General features: G+C 39.9%; 1 protein-coding gene across 2 annotated transcripts in view; it reads left to right on the top strand.

Annotated features, from left to right (window-relative positions):
• LOC124141900 (zinc finger protein mnm-2-like) overlaps positions 1–23,181 on the top strand; it is a 69,102-nt gene that overhangs the window by 31,661 nt on the left and 14,260 nt on the right. The window contains exons 1-5 of one of the 2 annotated variants that reach the window (XM_046510094.2): positions 2,720–3,056; positions 5,095–5,664; positions 13,566–13,674; positions 20,189–20,279; positions 22,137–22,318. In XM_046510094.2, the coding sequence (XP_046366050.1) occupies positions 3,048–3,056; positions 5,095–5,664; positions 13,566–13,674; positions 20,189–20,279; positions 22,137–22,318 (961 nt within the window). In that variant the 5' untranslated portion in view covers positions 2,720–3,047. Of the gene's footprint in view, positions 1–2,719; positions 3,057–5,094; positions 5,665–13,565; positions 13,675–20,188; positions 20,280–22,136; positions 22,319–23,181 lie in introns of those variants that run through there. The other variant, XM_046510093.2, reaches the window with a different exon arrangement.

Below are 23,181 nucleotides of genomic sequence, written 5' to 3'. Positions count from 1 at the left end.
TCATTCAATGTAAGAACTTTTTGAATTGTATCAGTGCACACAGCTGGTACAAGTAAATTGGACTGGGAGTTTCACATGCACGACCATGCAAGTTCATAAGCAAGGGGCTGAATAGTTCATTGATTCGTCACACTTTTCAAGAAAAAAAAACAAGACGAAAAATACACTTCAACATTGAAATATTGGCAATCGGCATACCTGATAAACATTTCATGGCATCCACTGACTGTTATGTGGCATCAGGAATGCCACTTAACAGGCCACAGCATCCAACATTCCAAAAGCAGGTTGGTGTCCTCTAAGAACTTTAACTTGTTTGGTGTCCCTGTCATGCTACACCTGGAATATTCAAATTATGTTGTTGATGGTTAAATTGTCACAGTAAAACATGGATGACCTAAATGCTTCTGTAGGAACTGAAGTAAAATCATTGTAGGAAGATTAAGACACCGGGTGAGCCAGAGAATAGTCTTAAATCAGCGGTGGAAACTAATATTTTTAGTCCACTAGTCCTTATAATGATAACAAATAGCAAAACACTTAAAAATGGCATATTTCTACTAGTCCTTATGATACCTTAACTATAGGGCAGTTTGGCAAGGACTACAGGACTCGTGCCAATTTCTAACCCTGCTTGAATGCTTATAAGTCAACAGCATTGCAGCTACAGATTACACCAGCCTATGAATAATCAAACCTGGACCAGTCAATCAATGCTTGGTGGCAGAAGCAACATTGCACCCTTGGAGGGTATTGGGTGAGGTTCCTCCTCTCCAACCCCACGGTAGGATGAATGGAGGGCTAAGTGCAGTATGGTCAAAAAGTTAGTCCTAAGCCATCCCCTCTCACAGTAGAGTTCAATAGAGATGACAGCCGGTGCCTGAGGGGCATCTTCTAATTAACATCCCTTACCCACCCCTTCCTCAACCTGTCACAGAGTTCAGATTGCCCAGGGTTCAATATCTCCTTTACCCCCACCTCCCATCACACCCACCTTCCTGATCTGCCATCATGGACACCCCCTCCCTCAGGGACCTGCCCTACCATCAACACCCTCCTGACCTACCACCACCTCCATCTTCCTGATCTGTCTTTACCCCACCCCTGAACTACAATTGTCTTCACCCCCCTGATCTACCATCATCCCTGCCCCTGCATTACCTCACCCTGGTCCTACCGTTACCCCACCCCAGTCCTACCACAGTCTTCACCCCCAGATCTACCGACACCCCACCACCTGGCAGATCATCTGTTCAATGCCCTAGGGTGGGGGAGTCAGTTTGGATTTGTCCCCTCCTCCCACAATACCTTTTACAACCTTCTTACTGGAGCTAAATCTTCCCCTTTTATGACACTGTTCAGACTCCCCGCATCTTCCTGAGGCAAGTGAGTTAACTGACTATAAAAGTCCAGTTTCTACCCTTGCCGAACTAGGCTGGTATTATGGAGTTACATTTTGGCTGGACTAACGAGTCTATGCATAGTCCAATCAAAATCACGCACCGAAATCGAAATCCGGTTCGTCATGCAGATTTCGGTCGACTGCAGGATTTGCAAAGCATGTGCACCGCTAACTCGTTGTCAACAGATATTTTCTAAATCTTTTCCTGTTTTTAATCAAGGTGCTCACGTGATTTGATGCACTTCGCGTTGTAAGACTCGTTTTATCACAATATAGACCTTCATTATCGATCAGACCGTCTTGACTGGGCGTCACCGTTTTGTTTGAAGCAAATGCAAGTGATACGAAAGGTTGAATCTGATTGGTCAATAGGAGAGGCATAGAAAGGACATAACTCGTAATAACCACTGGTGGCGCTACGATCGAGCCCAGGAATTCCAGTCTAGTTCGGCAAGGGTGGAAACTGGACTTTTAAAGTCAGTTAACTCTCTGGCCTCGGGAAGATGGACTCCCCGTAACCCAACCATAACTTCCTGAACAGGGTTTTCTACTGTTCAGACAACATACGCTAGACAATGAGGCCTGCAATAACTGAATAAGTTCCTTTTACCCTCAGGTCATACCCTGTTTAGAGATCCATCACCCCACACATCAAGCCCCACCCCAAACCCACCCCCAAGCTGTTTACGCTCATCAGAGTTCACAATATCCCCTGGGGTTTTATCAGTGAGATAACACTGATAGGGTGGATAAAATCGTTATGTGTAACACTGAGTGGATATAATCGTTATGTGTATCTTTGAATCATAACCTTGCCTTACATTTAATATAGATCAATGATCACATCCTCGATAATTCCATGGTTACTTCATGTCATTATCAACCACAAGTATTCATTTCTCTCACTGATATCATATTTCAGTTATAGTTTCGGAAATTTTATGTTATGAACAATTGAAATTTTTAAATCCTTATTATGCTGTCTTGTTCATATATAATTTGAATATTGTACATTTATTTATGTTTTAAGCCTATTTTCAAGTCTAGTAATGAATCTCCATCTCTTTAACCTTTTGAAATGGATTAAAGTCAAATATTAATTCTAGGCTATTAAGGGCAAGGCAGGAAAACCCATTATTACCTCGTTGTAAGCACAACAATTTTTAATAGGCTCAGTTAACACACTGACATAAGGATTTGAAGTAAACATCCCCTTGTAGCGTTATAGCGAGGAGTAGGCGTAGACTGCACCGAATACAACACAGCACTGTGTGGCCATGTTTTCCTGCTATAGAAGGCCTCACCCACTCAGATGTAAACACAGCTATCGACCAATCATCTGCCCTACTTCATCAGGCACGACTCTGATGTAATGTGAATATGATCGCCTTCCGTGCCGCTCCCAACCACTCCCACAATTCCCCTCTCCAAGCAAGCATGCCAGCACTGTAGCCTGACTCACTGGTTCACCCCCCTAAGCTATTGAGGACAACATACAGCCAAAGGCAGGCACGTCCCACTAGTATAGCTCTACCTCAGTTCGTAACTGGGCCTCACTGTCTTCACTAGCCTTTCTGAATACTAAAACTTGGATTTGTGTGTAAAAGCTGTACTGGAATACCTTGTGGAAAGAGATTATTCAGAGATGCTTTTTGTGAGTATATTGCCAAACATAGCTTTTCTTTGGAATATGGTAGCACTGTTTAAGTTTCCTTGATGAAAATCTTTGCAAGGGAGTGGCCTTATATCGTTTGTTATGGCAAGATTTTATGTATTCAGTGCCTATTTGAACAGATGTTACGTTCGCTACCACCTCTGTAAAGTTAACGGTTGTCAATTAGAACGCATGTACTGTCTAGTTGGTAAAGATTTTGAAAAGCTGAGGGTCCCCATGTTTGAGGGCCAACTTCATGTCAACACTTTCCATTATTGTCAAGCTCTCGAGAACGTTGGAGTGGATACATACATTCTATGAAGCATTTATCATAATATTTCTTCAACAAATAAAATAATTTCATTATTTTTTTATATTCTTTTTGTAAATTATACTGAGTGGGTGTGGATGAAGCACAGCTTTATCACATTTGATTTATTAATGAGAGAAATGGGTGTGTCTCGTTAGTTATTTATTTTTATCAAGTACGAAACAGCTATTTTAGACTGATGTATCTATTTACAATTACCTTAAACTTTAATATTATGAACTAAAAATATTTCGCAATAAATGAAAACGTATGACATTTCAAAAGTATATTCATGTTTCTACAGTTTTTGTTCGTATTGAAATAATGTTGTTTTTTGTGTGTCAATTTGATTAATTATTTTTGGAATTGATTTTGGAATTATTACTGGTGGCAGATGTTTAAAATGAAAAATGATAAAACATAAAGCTTTCTGTAATATATGTAACAGATGACTTTCCAAAAAGGTCATTTTAATATGGTGTGGTAGTTTATGATACTAGTAAAATATAACAATAAATTTATTATAAACTCTATTTTCTGCAACATAATTGTGTTTACAGAAGGCCAGAGAATAAGAAATGAACTTGATATGACATCAAACTTGACATAGTATGAATTCATGTGCTTAAATACTTGGATTTTTCTTAGGCTGTTAATGAGAAATATGTCAATTATTTAAAACCTTGATATATCATATGAACTAAGTGGCTAGAAGCTAGTTAAAAGCCTGAGCCTAGAAAAATATGTTTGGTCATGTACGCTCAGCAAAGAAAGTCCATATAAATGACTAAAACATACTGAAAATGACGCCAAGAGACAGTGTGTCAGTCTTGTAGCAAGAGGACCCTGTATAAGTACACTGTTAAGCATATTATATAATTGTTTTATTGTTGAAATGGCTGAGAAAGGATTTCAGGATAAATTGTTTCAAGTGTGCTGTATGTATGTGGCAGAGATAAGTGTCCTTGTATATGACCGCTCATAAAGAGATAAATCAGTTTAGAAACACCCCCACCCCACCCCCACCCAGATAGAAGAACTCAACAACCCACTCACAGTAAGCACTGACCTCCAAAACCTCTTCTCCTTGCAACTCCCCCCTCCTCCACACACAGACACACACACACACACACACACACACACACACAAGGGGGACCACAGTTATGTGTGTAGTCAGTTTTATTGTCTACTGATTCCTTCCTATTCAAATCGACTGTCCATACTCTAGATTTATAGATTCTACTGCAAGGGACAATAACCAGATGTGTCTGTTTGATGGTTAACACAGCAATCAACAATATTCCAGCTATATGACGGTGGTCTGTAAATAATTAAGTCCTGACCAGACAATCCAGCGATTGATATCATGACATCACTCCGTGTATTTGGGAAACGATGACATTCAACCAGCCATGTCTCAGAGTATGACCATCCGATATCCTTTATGACAAGTATAGGTTGCTGGGGGCCTGTTTTCTTACCAGAATCACCGTCAGTGGATGCCAAAGATCTGGGTTTGTTTCCCGCATGAGTACAATGTGTGTAGCCCATATCTGGTGTGATATGGCTGGAATACTGCTGAAAGTAGTATAAAGCATAACCTACTTGCTTCCTTGTGATGCATCAAACTGTTTACACATTTACTGATAGCAACTATCAGAGTCAAGTGATCTGTCAGTTTGACCCTTTTTAAACCAAGTTATTGATTGTTTTTTTCCTCATTTTCAGCATTCCCTTGATACAATGACGGAAGACAGCCGTCCCACCGCCCACACCCATCCAGACAATCACCCCGACATTCACTGCGACATGGATGGTTCCAGTGGCACCAGCACCCCCCAGTCCCTTTCCCCGGGGTTGGAGGACCCCGCCTACCCAATAGACAGTATTCCTGAGGGAGTGTACGCCCCCACGCCCATCGAGGCCGATTCCAGTATTAACACAGTCAACTTAAACAAAAGTTTACATCGACCATCTCATCAAAATGATGCAAGATACAACCTTATTAAGCTAAGTCAGATCAAATCTGCGTTTGCAAACCGCAGTCCGAATCACTCCAATAGTGGAACTGTGGGCCAGATGTTTGCGTTGAAGAAACGCATCAAGACGGAAGCAGTGAATGGGGACTACGAGGTGGCTTTTAACTGCTCAAATTCAAATGGTGCTGATGATGTAGTGATAAAACAGGAGCCGATCGATGAGGATGATGAGGAAGATGATGATGAAATGGACGATGAAATGGATCACGTCCATATCCCGGTTACTAATGGTCCAGTGAAGAGAAATAAAGACGGAAAGGTTGGTACTTTATGTCACTTTTATACAGATTGTAGTTTATTTCAGGACTAGACAGTGTCTGTCAGGACTGTTGCTATTGTGCTTCCATGTTGTGTGGTGACACTAAGGTAAATGAAAATGAGATGGCTTTCAAATGCATTTTTATTAAGCCAGATTATTTCTTGGTCAGTTTGATGATGATAACAACAACGACGACGACAACGACGACGATGATGATGATAATTATAGGCCATTCTTATTGCACATATTTCCACCCACAAAGGGGCATGCTTAAAGAGCTGCTACCACGGTCACAGGATCAGTGTGCACTCAACAATCATTCTCAGCTCCCCGGGGAGTATACAACCCAAGCTGCCTGTTAGGCGCTGGAAGGTTAACAACTATATTGCCATCTCATCCTATCGGGTAAAATATAGAAAAAGATTAGATTTGTTACTCAAGGGTTGATTTGAAGTTGGTTTCAGAAACTGACTATAAATCAAGCAAAACATTTATTTTTTTTGTAACTTTTGGGATAAGATGACAACAAGATTGACCTTGCCTGACATTAAGTCAGGCATGAAAAGAGAGCATTCAGCCTTATACCCAAAACTTTATTTGTAGATTGTGAGTAGACTGCAGCACCTCATTCATACTTGTCATAACATGCAACAGAAATGGGGAACAAGTGTCACCAGTAGTTATTGGTCAGTGAGACTGGCTCAACAATGAGCAACCATCTTGGAAAATCAATTTTCACTGGTGACCTGATGTTATTGTGTCCCCAAGGCCCCAAGGTCATTCCTGGGAAAATCATGGCTGGACATATTTGAATGCGTTATAACGTGTTACATATCCTAATACTATCCTTGGAGAAAACTGAGGGTATACATTTGTCCGTAACCTGGTTGTGTTAATGTGTCATCATACCCCAGAAATCTTTCACTGGGAAAATCTAGGACAGACAAATATGTCAGTGACCATAGTGTCCCAGCTGTGGCTTTTTTAATGTGTGATTGTAGCCTAGAAAATCTTCACTGGGAAAATCCAGGACAGATAAATATGTCAGCGACCTGGTTATGTCAGGGGGTCCAGCTGTTGCTGGGGGCACGAGGCACGAGGCATGGGGCACGGTGCACACTCGGGGCACGGGTGGCCCAGTCGTCCAAGGCGTCGCGATTCACTGTGCAGAGTTGCGTCCCTTGGGCACGCCAGAAACCTATGGTTGTGGGTTCGAATCCTGGTTTGCCCCAATTATGTTTCTAGGTTTGTCAGCACCATACCCGTGCTCGTGGGTTTCACCGCAGTTGTAAATGTCTGAGACCTGCATCACTTCGGGCTTTCCTCCCACATTAAGCTGACCCGCCGTGATATAACTGGAATAATGTTAAAAGCGGCGTTAAACCCAACTCACTCACTCACCCACTCCAGCTGTTACTTTGTTGTTTAATATAGCATCATACCCAGGTGTGCAATGGAATAGCCTTCCGTTAAGGCTTTCACTCATCACACTGAACACCCCTGACCCAATTACATTAATACAACCTCTTTACTTGTTGCCTTAGTCCTCTGTTGGTCGGGTTACAAGTGGCACAGTTGTCTAAGGCGCTGCAACTGCAAGTTGCAGTGCAGAGTTGTATATCTTAAGTGTGCCAAAAATCTTAATCGTAAGTTTGAATCCCAGTTCACCCTGATTATGTTTCTAGGTTTGTCTGCACCCATTCTCATGGATTTCACAATGGTGGTAAAAGATGAGCATCACTTTGGGCTTGCTTCCATATCGAGCACCCGTGCAGATCCGGGGGAGGATAGGTCTTCAGCAACCCATGCTTGTCGTAAGACGCGATTAACAGGATCAGGTGGTCAGGCTCGCTGACTTGGTTGATGCATGTCATCGATCCCAATTGCGTGGATTGATGCTTGTGATATCAACCACTGGATTGTCTGGTTCAGACTCGATTATTTACAGACCGCCGTCATATAGCTGGAATATAGCTGAGTGCGGCGTTCAACAACAAACCAACCAACCAAAAATATCGAGCTGACACTTCATGGTATAATTGAAATACTGTTTAAAGCGTCTTTAAACTTAACTCACTCACTCGGTCCCTGTTATTCCCCACCTTCAGATCTTAGTGGCCTATTCTTGTTAGTCCCTCATAATACCTACGAATACAATACCTCTCTTAAATCATTGCCAGAAGTACAGGAATTCTGTCATTGAACGCTAAAAATCTTAAGATTTTCAACAGAAGTCTTCTTCACAGTCAACTATCCACAACTAAGTTCAGACACCGAGTGAGTGAGTACGTTTTTGCGCACGCTTTTAGCTGTATTCCAGCCTTATCACCATGGGGAACACCATAAATGGGCTTCACACATTGTACCCATGTGGGGAATCCAACCCAGGTATTCGGTGTGACAAGCGAACGCTTTAACCACTACAGTAGCCCACCGCCTAGTCCTGCTCCATGACCATGGAATATATTTATTTTATAAGAAAAAAAAAATATCTAGAAATGAATACAAAAGCAAGTCTAGCCAGCTCAAGCTAGCTTTTAGAGTCAAGAAGGATATTGTGTAATATAAGATTTCAGTGACTAAATGTTAGTCTACCCACCACCCCCTTGATACACTAATAGTATCTCCCTTCTCCTTCTTATTAGTCTCTCATATTTCTGTCATATTGCTAAGAGAAAGAGTAAAACAATTCTCACTCATACTAAACCTGTTGGTGCTCCAGCAACCTTTGCTGGTCGTAGATGGTGGCCTGGATTGGTTGGCTGGCTCCGTGGCTTGCTTGATGGGGTGACAGCGTACAGCCACAGCATGGATCTTAATGCGCATAATATTAATCACTGGATTGTTTGGTCCAGACTGGAATATTTACAGCTGGAATATTGCAGATAGTGAAGTTAATCAACAAACAAACACCATTCCCCACATGGGTACTATGTGTGAAGCCCATTTCTGGTGTCCCCCGCTTGATATTGCTGGAATATTGCTAAAAGTGTCGTAAAACCATACTCACTCACTCCATGTGCTATGGATCGACATGGGTTTCTTGCTCCAGGCTCAGAACCATGAAGACATGACATAGTGCTGGAGTTAAACCTATTGCATCATACACTGATTTAATAGCAAGTTGTCAACCACTGATTGTGTGACTATGTGTAGTCAGGAGACAGCTGATATTCAGATGCATGTATAGTGTGCAGCTCATTCAAGCACCTGCTTGTGAAAAAACTGACTTGAAATCAATAAATGTGACTCAAGCTGGCAAAATATAGGTGAAATAAGTAGATCTGTTTGAGAGTAGGGTTGCATCAGAGATGAGGTAGACAATGAAACGGGTTGAGCAAGTCAAAGACCTTGTGAAATGATGAAAACTTTGACATATTAGATTCCCAACATCAACTGAAACAAAAAAACCGATATATTATCAGAACTATTAGTTAATGGTAATTTTTTAATCCTCAATAATCGTGAAATGCTAGATATAAAAGAAACTTTGCATATTAGTCCCCATGCATTGTAAGTAGAATCATTTTCATTTTTGAGAGAGAAAAAAATATCCACTTGTCACAACTGTTGACCAGAAAATGGGTTTTTCATGTGCAATCAGACTGTAACAATTGCAAGCGTCCTTCACATACTTGCTGGCTGGGGCTAGTCCCGGAGGCTTGGCCGTTCGGGGACTTCACATCATTTGATGTGTCACCTGATGATGCTGGGAACCCTAACGAGGACGTGATGAGATGGCTCGTTGTCAGTTGTCTCCAATTAGTCGAGGAACCAGTTCATCAAATACCAGCCTCATTCCAATAATGAAAAAAATGACATCATCAACGATTTTGTCATAAAATGTTTGCCTTTTATTTTCCGTGTTATTTATCATGTTCTGCGTATTTGATCAAGTTTACCCCCGTGAAATGAGTTGCTGTTGTAAGCTTGATATGTTACAAGTACAGTTTGTAATATTGATCAAGGTTTTTGTGTAGTTTACGGTAACACATTTCCTCCGGGAGTCGGTTTCGCCCTGACATTCGTCTCAAGTGTTTGATCCTAGTACTTACATTTCCCAGTAGGCGATGTGTCAGTGTGTCGTCCACCGCTAACTGTGGTCGCCACGGCATCAACAGCGCTGTGCCAACAACGACACGGGCTGACGAACGACAAGAGGCCTTGTTGCCTGCGGCTACTTCACACATGCAGTGTTTATCTCCAGGGGACGGAGCTGGACTCGGTCGTCACACTTTCCTGTATTTGTTTTTTGTCACAGAGGAGTTCCAAAGACCACTGCCCAGTTCAAACAGTTCACTGACATGTTTTTGTATAAAAATGACCACACCTCGATGAGAAATGTTTGAGTGAGGATTTCTTTAAACACTGGTGGGTTAGAGAAAATGTGATATGTCGGGTTAGCGCCTGCATAGTAATATATGACTCAGAAACAAGGCATTAGCATCTTATATATACCAGAATATAATGGCCATGTTGATTTCATTAAGATGGTGTTTTTTAACCGTTGGGTGGAAAATGGCTTTAATAGAATTCCTTGTCAGGAGTTTTGCAAAATTATCAGGTCTAGGCTGTAATATACCTATCAATCAAGTAAATGTTGGATATATAACATAAGACCACATCTTCAAGCTCATCCGTTCCCTAAGATTAGTGGGTTATCACATATGGCATTAATGAACTGGTAGGCCACGTTTGACATCTATGAAAACGTTACAAAATTCTCATACCATATATATCCCAATAAACTGCCTCAAATATAAACCAGGTTTAGATCTTGTGCACACAGCTAAGCTATTCTGAGTGAGACGACTCTGTCTGCGGCCTGATGCCTAGGTCTAGTGAGTCAGTTCGTGCCCTGGGGGATCTGGTTGAAGTAGGTCCCGAGCAACCTGTGCTGGTTGTAAGAGCTGAGCGAATAGATGAGATTGTCAGGCTCGGTGAAAGGTGAATTGTGTGTCATCTTACCCTGACGGTGTGGGTCATTGCATGTAATATCACTGACGGTATTGTCTGTTCCAGACAAGATTATCAAAGAAAACAAAATACAGGCTCGCTGTATGTATACAGACAGACAGACAGACAGATGCACACGGACATACACACACAGGTACACAAACACGCGCACGCACGCGCACACGCACACACGCACCCACGCACCCACGCACGCACCCACGCACGCGCACACACTCACACACACACACGTACGCACGCACGCACGCACGCACGCACGCACACACACACACATACACTGAAGGAAACTGTAACTTGTTAACTACCACTATTATTTCCGTCATCCTAATTTTAGCTATTGTTAAAATAAAATCAGTTTCACAACTAAATATATCATTAATCCTATTCTTGTTGTTTTAATGTTATTCTCAGGAATCAGGACTACACAAGTTAAGTGGTTGGTTCGTAGTTTCAGGTTGAGGAAATAGCCTGGGAGTTTTCAGTTTCATTCATTGTACATGTCATGTTGCTTGTAGTGACAGTCCTCCATGGGATAGCATGGCGGTAACATTAGGCCGGTGGAATTAAATCACTAGTTTATCAACCACACCCACCCACCTGTTACACCTCCCACCAATCTCATCTCAGTTTGTAATTTGGCTGTGTCTTGCACACATTTCTAAGATTCATTTTAAAAAATGTGTGCAAGCAAGACCAATTTGATAATTGTTTGATAGAAGAAATGAAAACTAAATAGCACATAAATACCTCCTTTCTTGTTCAAACATCAAGATAATCTAATTATTAATTTATTCTCATGATTAAATAATCATGTTAATTCATTTTTGTTGTTAATTGTTAAGGAATACTTGATTTTTTAAAGTTATTAATTGGCTGCAATCGGCGAAAAGGCGATTGTCCTGTTTGAATTGATAAAAATAAAGGTTAGACTCTTGGTTGTTCCTCTTCATTTAGAAACACTCATCAAAAGGACTTAGGGTGAATGAGTTTAGTCATGCCCTTGTCATGCCAAAATACTAGTCTTTCTCCCGGTCCCTAGAAAATGAATTAAAAAATGAATCCAACTCAAGCCTAGAAACATTTAGCAAACCTGAAATTAAGCATTGTTCTGGGTTCTATTTGGATGCTACATTTAAAGTGTAGGTATATATTTTTAAATAAGATGACTTTGTTTCTTGAACTAAATGTTATGAAAATTTGTTTCAGCACCTCAGTAAAATAGTTGTCCATCCTTTTTATGAACTTCCAAGCTGTAGTATATATTGGTACTCGCCACTAGTAGTTGTTCAGTTAGATTTGAGGGTTGTGGGACAGCTAGAACCAGCTTCAACTCCTGTGTGGTTACACAATGTAAAGCCGCTTCCTTGTACCCCCAGCAGTGGGTATTATATTGCTAATTTAGCATTAAACCATTCTCACTCACTCCCTCACCGCCGCGTAATGGACAACCAGGGCCTATACCTGTTACAATATTTACAAAGATCAGCTATATTACCCCTGCATGGCTCGATCTCCGAGTCATGCATGATTGGACTGACAGGTCGCAAGAAGTCAAACCAGCCCTCTCTGGTGTTTGATAAGCGTTTGACAACAATTTGACACCTTCACCAATTCCCTGTCTGATGTTTAACGGTCATAGACGATAACATCCTGGGAAACTTTTTACAATTTCATCGAGTCAAGCATCCTGTACGCTCACTTCCTTCAATTGGGGCGCGCTCTGTTGACATGATGGCTAGGACAACACCACCCGTCCTCTGATTAGACGCTTGAAATTTGTCTTTGCAACGATACCCATTTTCGGACTGCTTGATTGGTCGGGCTCTCTGAAAAGTGTGTGGAAGTTTGCCGAGGTTTTCGCTTAATAGCAGCCAAGCCTCTCCCCTTGTAAATTTGGATACCATCCACGCTTGCACCGTTGTAGTGTATGTATAAGGTGTGGCTACCTTTCCACCGCCTATTCACAGGGCGAGAGGGAAGTGTGAGGATGCACATGTCTAATGCAACAGCCGCCGATTTTGCCTGGTTATACTGGGAACAACAGACAAAAGTAGGTTTTGGTGATTTTTTTTTTTTTTCAAAATGGTTATACTGCAACTGAATATTTTTGATATATAATTAATGAATTATGTTTGAACTTGTTTGATATTTGATAAAGGTAAAGTGTGAAATGACGTGCTAGAAATGTGGTAGAGTGTTACTTTTACTGTAATAGCTTCAGTATTATATGGTGATTATGTAATAAAATATCACTCATATAGTATGGATGAACAGGATGGACAAAATCTTAACCTCGCCCTAGATGTCTAATTTGTGGTATTAAATAGGATAATAAAAAATAACTGAAATATTAACTTAAATTCCCTTGGAATAGGAATTGCATCACAGTAATGGGTTGTCAGCAGGACTCAGAGTTTGATAGTGCTTATGAAGTTTTATGAAAACTCAAGCAGAAAAAACCCATATTTACAGCACAGCAGGAGCTGTAAGTCTGCAGGCTACTCGCTGGCCACCGACCCGTGAAGTGTATCACGCTCCACTTGTGCTGTCGTCACTTTCCTGTCAAATGACTAACTCGTCCTGGAGTGACTTACTCAATACAATATTTCATGTATATGCTGCCCACACCGACATGGTGATACCTCGGTGTGCTTGCTGCCAGACACTGTCCATGGCCGATGTGAGTTGACATTGTCCCCTGTGGTGTGACTATCACAATCCCAACTTACTTTCTACAATATATCATGTAAATATAAAGCTCACGGGAGGGTTGTCCTCCGGCATGGTTAGCCGATGTGAGTGTACATGGTGTATAAATATGATGATTATTTCTGAGACGACCTCGTCTCTCCTGAGTGTTGTGTCTGTGACTGAAGTTGGGACATTTGTTACTTGTGCATGAACTAACTTTAGTTATTTTCTTGCAGCCACAAACCGAACCTGTCGACCTGTCTGTCAAGAGAACGCTGGGCCTACCAGAGTTTGTGGCAGATATGCATGTTCATCAAGGCCTGGATTTACGTGTTGGAAGAAAAGGTGGGATATCTGTACATCTGTGAAACTAAGGTCGATGTTAATTATCTGTATATGAACAAACTGTAGGTCTGTGTAATGTGGCGTTAGGTTATAATGATGCCATGTATCTGATAACCAACTAGCTGTGACTAGCCTGTGAGACTGTTTATATCTGTGGGAATAGGTCATAAAGTGGATATATCTCTGTATAGCAAATCGTTGTAGGTCATAAAGTGGATATATCTCTGTATAGCAAATAGCTGTAGGTCATAAAGTGGATATATCACTGTATAGCAAATCGTTGTAGGTCATAAAGTGGATATATCTCTATAGCAAATAGTTGTAGGTCATAAAGTATATATATATCTCTGTATAGCAAATCATTGTAGGTCATAAAATGGATATATCTCTCTATAGCAAATAGTTGTTGTTCTATAAGTGGATATAATTCTGTATGGGAACTTGCAGTGTTTTCAAAGAGTGTATATATGTCGTTATGGCAACTGGCTGTAGGTCTTAAAAGTGGATATATCTGTATAAAAAGTAACTGAAGCTGACAAAGTAGACATATATATCTGTATATATATAGGAGCTAGCTGTAGTATTAAAGAGTGGCTATTTATCTGTATAGGAACTAGCTGTAGGTAAGAAAGTGGAAATATATGTGACAACTAGACATATTTAGTTATTAATAGTTATAATTTATTCATGATTGTTAACAATACTAAACAAAGTGGATTGAAAATCACCAAACGTCCTGTGAAATTTTGTATGGTAACAGGTATCTTCTGATTACAAACATACAGTTTCTGATTTCTTGAAGGACATTTTTGTTGTGAGATTAGTGAGACTTTGTGTGAAGTAAAGAATCGTTTGCTATTACTGCATAACAGTAACACTTTAACACATTAGGGTAGACACTCATCATCTACTCACGTTTAATGAACAGTTGTTAACATGTTTTCGTTCAAAAATCAAAAAGAAGGCAGAATCCTGGTAGTTTTTTCCTTAAAACTGTCCCGTGTGTGGTTGTTGAAAATTGATATTGGAAACAAGGCAGTAGAACAGTGGGGAACTTGACCGTGATGCAGGTTATAGGAGTGGCTAGTGTTTATGGCCCGAGCTTGTTAACTTCCTTGCTGGGCCACACCTACTCCATTCACCCCGTCCCGTCACTATTGATGCCAACAAGCCCTTCACACTGTTTGGTGATGAGGAACTTAAAATTACTGCTATGTCCCATCCCAGAATTATTCCATATCGGTGATGCCTTTTCATGACATAGATTGGTTGTTTTTTTTAACATTTTAGGAGTAGTTTTGAAATGTTGATTTGGTGACTGGATAATCAGATGCTGATTTCTGGTTTTCTGCTAAAGAAGCAGTTAACGTTGATGGTTACCGTATTACCTCCTTTTAGCATGTTTAGGGAAGCTAGAACTTGAAATAGATATTGTCCACCTTGGTACCCCTTATACAACTGGGTGGGCTGTTGAGGAGCCTAGTGGTTAAAGTGTTTGCTCGTCATGCCGAAAACCCGGGTTCGATTCCTGACATGGGTACAATTTGTGAAGCCCATTTCTGGTGCCCCCTGCCGTGATATTGCTGGAATATTGCTAAAAGCGGCATAAAGCCATACTCACTCACTCACTATACAACTGGGTAGCTGGTATGTAGGAAGAGTGTGTGGTACTATACAAGTGGGCAGGTGGGTAGCCTAGTGGTTAAAGCATCCTTCATGGCTAATGCCTGGTTGGATTTCCCCACAAAGAATAATTGCTATAATTGCTGTAATTGCTGTAATAAGTGCCCTGGGTGCTTTGAAAGTCACAAAGGGGGCACTTATGCAAAACTTGGACGAGGAGGAGTTAAATGTGTTCCCGAGATCATGCGGTAGTGAACAAACCTAGTTCAACGGTGATGAAACAGATTTATTTTAATAAAAGTTAATGGGCGGTGATGTACCCATTCTAGCTTGTCCACATTGTTTTGTATAAATAATCTGCATTAGACACAGGAAAATACAGATTGTCAAGGACAATTTTGGTCTTCAAAAGAGGCACTTTTAAGGATTACATACAGATTGGTCTGGGAGTTATTGGGGTGTGGCTAGTACAGAATGTGTGGAGGATCATGTCTTCCATACCTGGACTATATGATGCCTCATTGAATAAAAATATAATATCAGATGTATGTGATCAATGATAGGGAGTAGGTGGTTGACTTGTATGCTCTTCATGATTGTATGTCTTCATACTCCTGCATATTCGTTGTTGCTCATGTTATCAACCACTGGTTTTAACTGCCTGGCCTAGATTATTTACAGGCCACCATGATGTAGCATGATATCAATGATAGCAGCCTCATGCAACATGCTCACTCACTCATGAATGAATTAGGGGCGGTCGGGTCGCCTAATGGTTAAAGCGTTCGCTCGTCACGCCGAAGACCCAGGTTCGATTCCCGACATGGGTACAATGTGTGAAGCCCATTTCTGGTGTCCCCCGCCGTGATATTGCTGGAATATTGCTAAAAGCGGCGTAAAATCAAACTCACTCACTCACTCACTCACTCATGAATGAATGAATGAATGAATGAATGAATGAACAACAAACGAACAAATAAACGAACCAACGAACGAACCAACGAACAGGGATCTAGAACTAGGTTCAGGCTTGTTCAGCATGTGACTGCATGTTCACAGTGGAGGGTCTTGTTGAAATAAGTTGACAACAATTGCCTGACATATTTACTCGAATTGGGACTAAGATTTTCAACATGTCCAAGCAAAACATCTTTATTTTGGGCAGTGTAAACACCTCCAACTGTTTGTCCTCCTGGAAAGACTGTTTTGATTTGATTTTTGAAACACAAACAAAAACTTTTCTTTTCCCTTAATTGAAATTTTTGTGAGGTATAAATTGACTTCCCTTGATTATTTTTTTTCATATTTTTTCATGATGATTGATTTTTAGAGAATTGTGAAAGGCAGGTTGTTGTGGCAAGACAGTGTAATTTGGTTTCATTTTATTTAAGTTTATTTAAGTTTATGTGGCCCATAGTCTAGTTTCAAAAGCTTTGTCATAATAATCTGACATTGTCACATATCTGAAATACTGTTCAACGTGGCATTAAACTAGATACACTCACGAGAATCACTACTGACCACTACTGAGGTATGTTATTAAAGTTTCAAAGATATTATTAAATTTATGTCGTAAATGCAAATTGTTTTTTATGTAAAACTGCTAAATTTAAAAATATATTTTCATTGGATATTAAAATGACTACATAGAATTCACATTAATAAATTAGAATTTTTTTTTTATATAGCCACAATGTTTTCCTAGTACAGTCACTGGTTGGAAGTTATGATCTTATTTGGTAGACAGGGCACTAGCAATTATTATCAATTCGAAACTCAAACAGAAGTTAAGTGGTGAAATTCAAGGAAAACCTTTCCTTTTCATCACTTCATATAGGCATGACACACAGAGGTTTGTTTCATACAGTTAGTCATCTCAGGCACTGCCGTTCGCTGTGCAGAGTTGTCGCCCTTGGGCACACCAGAATCCTCATTGTGGGTTTGAATCCTGGCTCCACCCTGATTATGTTTATAGGTTTGCCACAGTATTCCTGTGCTTGTGGGTTTCACCAAAGTTTCCTCCCACGTTAAGCTGACATGTCGTGAAATAACTGGAATACTGTTCAAAGCGGTGTTAAACCCAACTCACTCACTCACTTTGATATATTTGTCCCCATATTTTGCCGTACATCAATACATCCTTCATCATAGGTGTTATCAGGCAGCTGTTTTCTGTGGTAAACTTGCCAAAAAAATGGATGGTGAAACATGGAAAATGAAATTCGCAAGACCTGAGCCCTGTTTCACAATGATCTTAATGTTGTCATAACAAACTTAGTTAGAGAACTGCCTCCTTGGTCCCGTGGATAGAGAATCTGCCTGGAGGGTGGGTGATCGGTGGTTTGATCCCTGGCTTCATGATGGCTGTGTCAGGTGGGATGATATGTGTCATATACTAGGCTGTGTCAACTGGGATGATATATTTCATATACCTGGCTGTGTTGGCTTGGAGATATATATATCATATACCTGGCTGTGTTGGCTGGGAGATATATATCATATACCTGGCTGTGTCAACTGGAATATATATGTCATATACCCAACTGTGTCGGCTGGGAGACAAATGTCATATACCTGACTGTTTGTTGGAAGATCATATACCTGACTGTGTTAGCTGGGAGATATATGTCATATAGCTGACTGTGTTGGCTGGGAGATATATGTCATATACCTGACTGTGTTGGCTTGGAGATATATGTCATATACCTGACTGTGATGGCTGGGAGATATATGTCATATACCTGACTGTGATGGCTGGGAGATATATGTCATATACCTGACTGTGTTGGCTGGGAGATATATGTCATATAGCTGACTGTGTTGGCTGGGAGATATATGTCATATACCTGACTGTGATGGCTGGGAGATATATGTCATATAGCTGACTGTGTTGGCTGGGAGATATATGTCATATACCTGACTGTGATGGCTGGGAGATATATGTCATATACCTGACTGTGTTGGCTGGGAGATATATGTCATATACCTTACTGTGTTGGCTGGGAGATATATGTCATATACCTGACTGTGTTGGCTGGGAGATATATGTCATATAGCTGACTGTGTTGGCTGGGAGATATATGTCATATACCTGACTGTGTTGGCTGGGAGATATATGTCATATACCTGACTGTGATGGCTGGGAGATACATGTCATATACCTGACTGTGTTGGCTGGGAGATATATGTCATATACCTGACTGTGGTGAAAATGTTTTCCCCCACAAAGTGATAAGGTTGAAAGTGTCAGATAACTATCCTTAACATAACATAAGTCAGACGTCACATGCAAGTTTAAGTTATATGTTTTACCAAGAACATTACGGATTCTAACAGATCTTATGTATCTGTATCCAGTCATGGCATATTAAAGTAACAATAGCATAATTGAGTTTGAAAGTAAGTACCTATAGATGAAAAGGGTCATTGTGGTTGAACTAATACAGCCGTGGGACTGAATAAATGACTGCTCAAATTGGTTGCATACAAAATGTGGAACTACTTTTATATGTGGGTTTCAAACAGTTCTCCAGGATTTCCCCACTCCTTGTCATGGTTAAGTGATCATGACTCTACTCTGCATTTCAAATATCCCAAGATCTGAACAAAAGATCGAGATGGAACATATACACTGTATTTATTGTTAGGACTATTCCCTTTGGAAATTTGCAGTTGACAAATGTGCATTAGTTCATCTGAAGATATTTATGATAGAGATGTGATAAAAGACCCTTATATTATTTGAAATAGAAGGGAAGTGTGTCCCTTGTGCATGTATATAACCATTTATTACATACAGTGTAGGGAAATACGAGGATGTATGGAAAGATATAATAACAGTGTGGTTTGAATGTCCTCTTTATTGTATATTTCGCATGGTAAGTGGCAAGGGGGTACTTAGAGAGTTGACAGCATTGTCAAACGGGGCCTGCTAAGTCTTGTGTGATATTTTAATGACGATTTGGAAAGAATACGGAGTGCTTACTTTTGAGGAATATACAGAACAGTGTGAAAGTGCACTTCAGTCAATCATACTGTCATTATGTTAAATGCTTTATTTTGGGGCACGGGTGGCCCTGTCGTCTAAGGAACCACGATTAGCTGTGCAGATTACGTCACTTGGCCACGCCAGAAACCTATGATTGTGGGTTCGAATCCCGGTTCGCCCCGATTATGTTTCTATGTTTGTCAGCACCATACCGGTGCTCGTGGGTTTCACCGAAGTGGTAAACGTCTGAGACCTGCATCACCTCAGGCTTTCCTACCACATTAAGCTGACACGCCGTGATATAACTGGAATACTGTTAAAAATGGCGTTAACCCAACTCACTCACTCACTCATGCTATATTTCTCGGGCCACTGTTTGGATGCATTTATTAGGCTTTTATTGTGTGTAATATATTCAATTTCACAAATGTGGAAAAGAATTATAATTTGAAATCGTAATTTGTATCTTTTCTTTTTCTTGCCCAGTCTGTTTTTGTTCATGTCATAAGGAAAATATATTTGTAAAAGACAAAAAAAACCTATCTCTTTGATTTTTCATGTAAAAAGACTTTACTTCCTGTTGTTTTTGTATGTTTGTACGGGTTTTTTTAAATCATGTTAATTGCGTTCTCAATTTTATTTTGATCACCAAACCTTAGTGGATTGACAGAAAACTGCAAACCAGTTGAAATAATAAGGGCCATAGCTGATGCATGCAGGCTTGAAGCCAGTCTGTCCTGGATGTGAGAGGGTCATTTTGCTGTATTCTGAATGGAGAGTGCTTATGACAGTTGACTGTTTATTAGGTTGAATATGGTACAAAATGGTTGTAAGATGTTTGCGAAGCATTTCCAGTGTATGGAACCAAGTCTTTTGTGTAACTGGGATTAAATTGTCTTGCAGATGAAGATCACCCGAATGTCTCTGTCGAATCTGTCAATAAAATCGGCTCAGCAGCTCTTCTGTCTCTGAGGAGGATAAAAGAGGCATCCGAGTAAGTGACAAATCTGTCGTTCTTCAGATCAGTATAGTTAGTGGATGTGCAAGAGGAAATGAAAAGATAGTCCAGCCAAGCTTGTATATATTTAGGTAGTTTTAACTCTGAAAAGTTGACTTTTACCACATCTGTCAGACAGGGATTTTACGATACACAAGGCCTGTTGCAATACGAATCACGATACATTGTATAATTGTTAATTTTGAATTCAGAAGCAATTTGAAACACCAGTGTATGAATCAAGTTCATGAATTGAACAAAACAAGATGCTGGTACAACATAATGTTTACACATTCAATAAATACGCACTGATGCATGCTTCAGATGCACGCTCTTGGTATTTGGCAAGTGTATAACAATAAACACATGATATAAATTGCTATTTGAAATCACTCGATGTACCAGACATTAAAAAAAGATCTTGTGATACATATCATTGAGAGAGTGAACATCAATTTACGGATATGCTCTCACTGTGAATTAATGTTCCTTTTTTCACAATAAGTTTATGTGTGCCCAGCACTGTGTGCATATGCTAAATTTGAAATTACACAGACCTATTAAAGAAAGTTTTTGATAAATATTTGATTCAAGCTGAATGATAAATTATGAGAAGATTGTTTTGCTTTAATACTGTTTTTCCTACTCTGATTCCAGTAAATATGAAACTATGTGAAGTCTCTTCAAAATACAGTTAGATTTATCATAACAATTCTCAGCGTTTCGATTTGAGAAATAGTATGTGTCTACACAACTATACAGAACAAAAAAAGTAAGGAATCATAATTATTTTTGGAGACATTTTTTTAGAATTGTATGCTCAGTCCTCAGTAAAAAAAAAACAGTCTCAGACTAGCGACTTGTCCGAAGCCTGAGTCTAGTCAAATTCTGTTCGGTTTAGTAAGATCAGCTCATAAATGCCATATGATAACAGTGAAATTTGCTGGAAATAATGCTGAGAGCAAAGTTCGTGCGAGTGGACTCAAAAGCTTTAGGCACAGACAGAAAACATTTCCAATTCCTAAGTAATTTTGTTCAGTGTAGTAACGATGAGGTGAACAAGTACAGAAGAAAGCAGGTGTGGTAGGCAGTATTTGTGTCTTGCTGTGGCATTTGTTAGGAAAATAACACATTACATGAGTGATTTATCCGTCCTTGTCACAGGACAGCAACTAATATGTGAAAAACGTGTGCAGCTTTGGTTTGACACCATTCACTGAATACCAGTTAGATGGCTGGCAGTTGATAAGAAAGTTTCTACATTTGTTCATTGTGTGTGAATGTTCTTATTTGTTTATGTCTATTTCATGCTCATCAAATAGTGGATGTGACATTAAATTTACCTGGCAATATTTTGTTTTGCAAGCATAATATCTAATTGATTGTATAAATATGATGTATTTCTGAAATGGAAAATGCCAATTAACAATAAAAACACAACAAAAATGGTATTGTTTCAAAGACAGCAGCAGAATATCAATTGATCAAATGTTCTTAAGGGGACTGAGCTACTGTTTTATTTAGTAAGTTGTTCACTATTCAGGCCTGCCAAAAAAAAGAGTTGGCACTTTACAGCTATTCGCCAAGTTGATTACGAGTCGACAATGTATTCAGAAAATAAAAATATGCTATTCAGTTGATGCTTAATCATCGTTTTGTGAATACATTGTCAACTCGTACTAAACCCAGCGAATAATTGTTTTGTGTAAAATCTACTGATGTCTCTTGGTCAGCAAAACAGTGAAATAGAATACACGTTTGTTTTTCAACACTGTTAGATCTTTGCTTTGGCAGGCCGGGTATATATAAGCTCCAATTTCAAAAGCAGTGTTTAAACTTCAATTTTCTTTTCAGGCAATTCAAATATTTAGAAAATGGTGGGCCAAAGAGTTCCTACCCGGTGACAATGGTTGGTAAGACAGATCCTTACGCAGACAGTCAGAAGAAACGGAGAGTCCATCGATGTGACTTCGAGGGCTGTATGAAGGTGTACACAAAGAGCTCTCACTTAAAAGCACATCGAAGAACACACACAGGTAAGCAACATTGTTTTAATTATGTTTGTCTGGGATATCATAGTGTGTTCAACTTGCAACGACGATGATATTTCATAATTTCGATGACAAATTTGCACCTGACAACTGTCATGGAGAGCAAATTGCTAAAAAATGTCAATGGTCATGTTGGATTGTCTGCTGTGTCTGTTTGTTGTTTAACGCCGCACTCAGCAGTATTCCAGTTATATGATGGCAGTCTGTAAATAATCAAGTCTGGACGAGACTGTCCAGTGATTGACAACATGTGCATCGATCAACACATTTGACATACAATGACTTGCATGAACGAAGTCAGCGAGCCTGACCACCCAATCCCTTAAGTTGCCTCTTACGATTAGCATGGAATACTGAAGATCAATTCTAACCCGGATCTTCATGGATGGTCTGCAATGTTCCTGATCTGGTTTCATAGAGACTGTGCAAAGTTCTCCCTTAGCCGTAAAGAATCCTATGATGGTGGTCCAGATCCCAGATTCACCCTGAATGTGATTCTTGGATTGCCGGCACTATTGCTCATTGATTTCATGGAAACTGGTACATGTCTGAGACCTGCATTATTCCTGTCATTGCACCCACGTCAAGCTGACACGTTGTGATAAAAGTTACAGACTGTTGAAAGCAGAGTTAGACTCAACCTACTCAATCAGTCGCTTTATTCAAAATGCAATAATTCAAAGATTGTGGCCTACTGTTGATGTCCTTATATATCTGACTTCTGTTTGTTACCTGAGAAATACTGAATAATAATAATCATTATGAACTCTGAATGTGTATAATATGTGATGAATGTGTGACTTCAAGTGAGCAAGTGATTTGGGTTGTATGCTGCTTTAGCAATATTC

The sequence above is a fragment of the Haliotis rufescens genome, unplaced genomic scaffold, assembly GCF_023055435.1.
Source record: "Haliotis rufescens isolate VD_foot unplaced genomic scaffold, xgHalRufe1.0.p SCAF_7, whole genome shotgun sequence".
NCBI lineage: Eukaryota > Metazoa > Mollusca > Gastropoda > Lepetellida > Haliotidae > Haliotis > Haliotis rufescens.
This window is presented reverse-complemented; position numbering and strand designations above follow the sequence as displayed.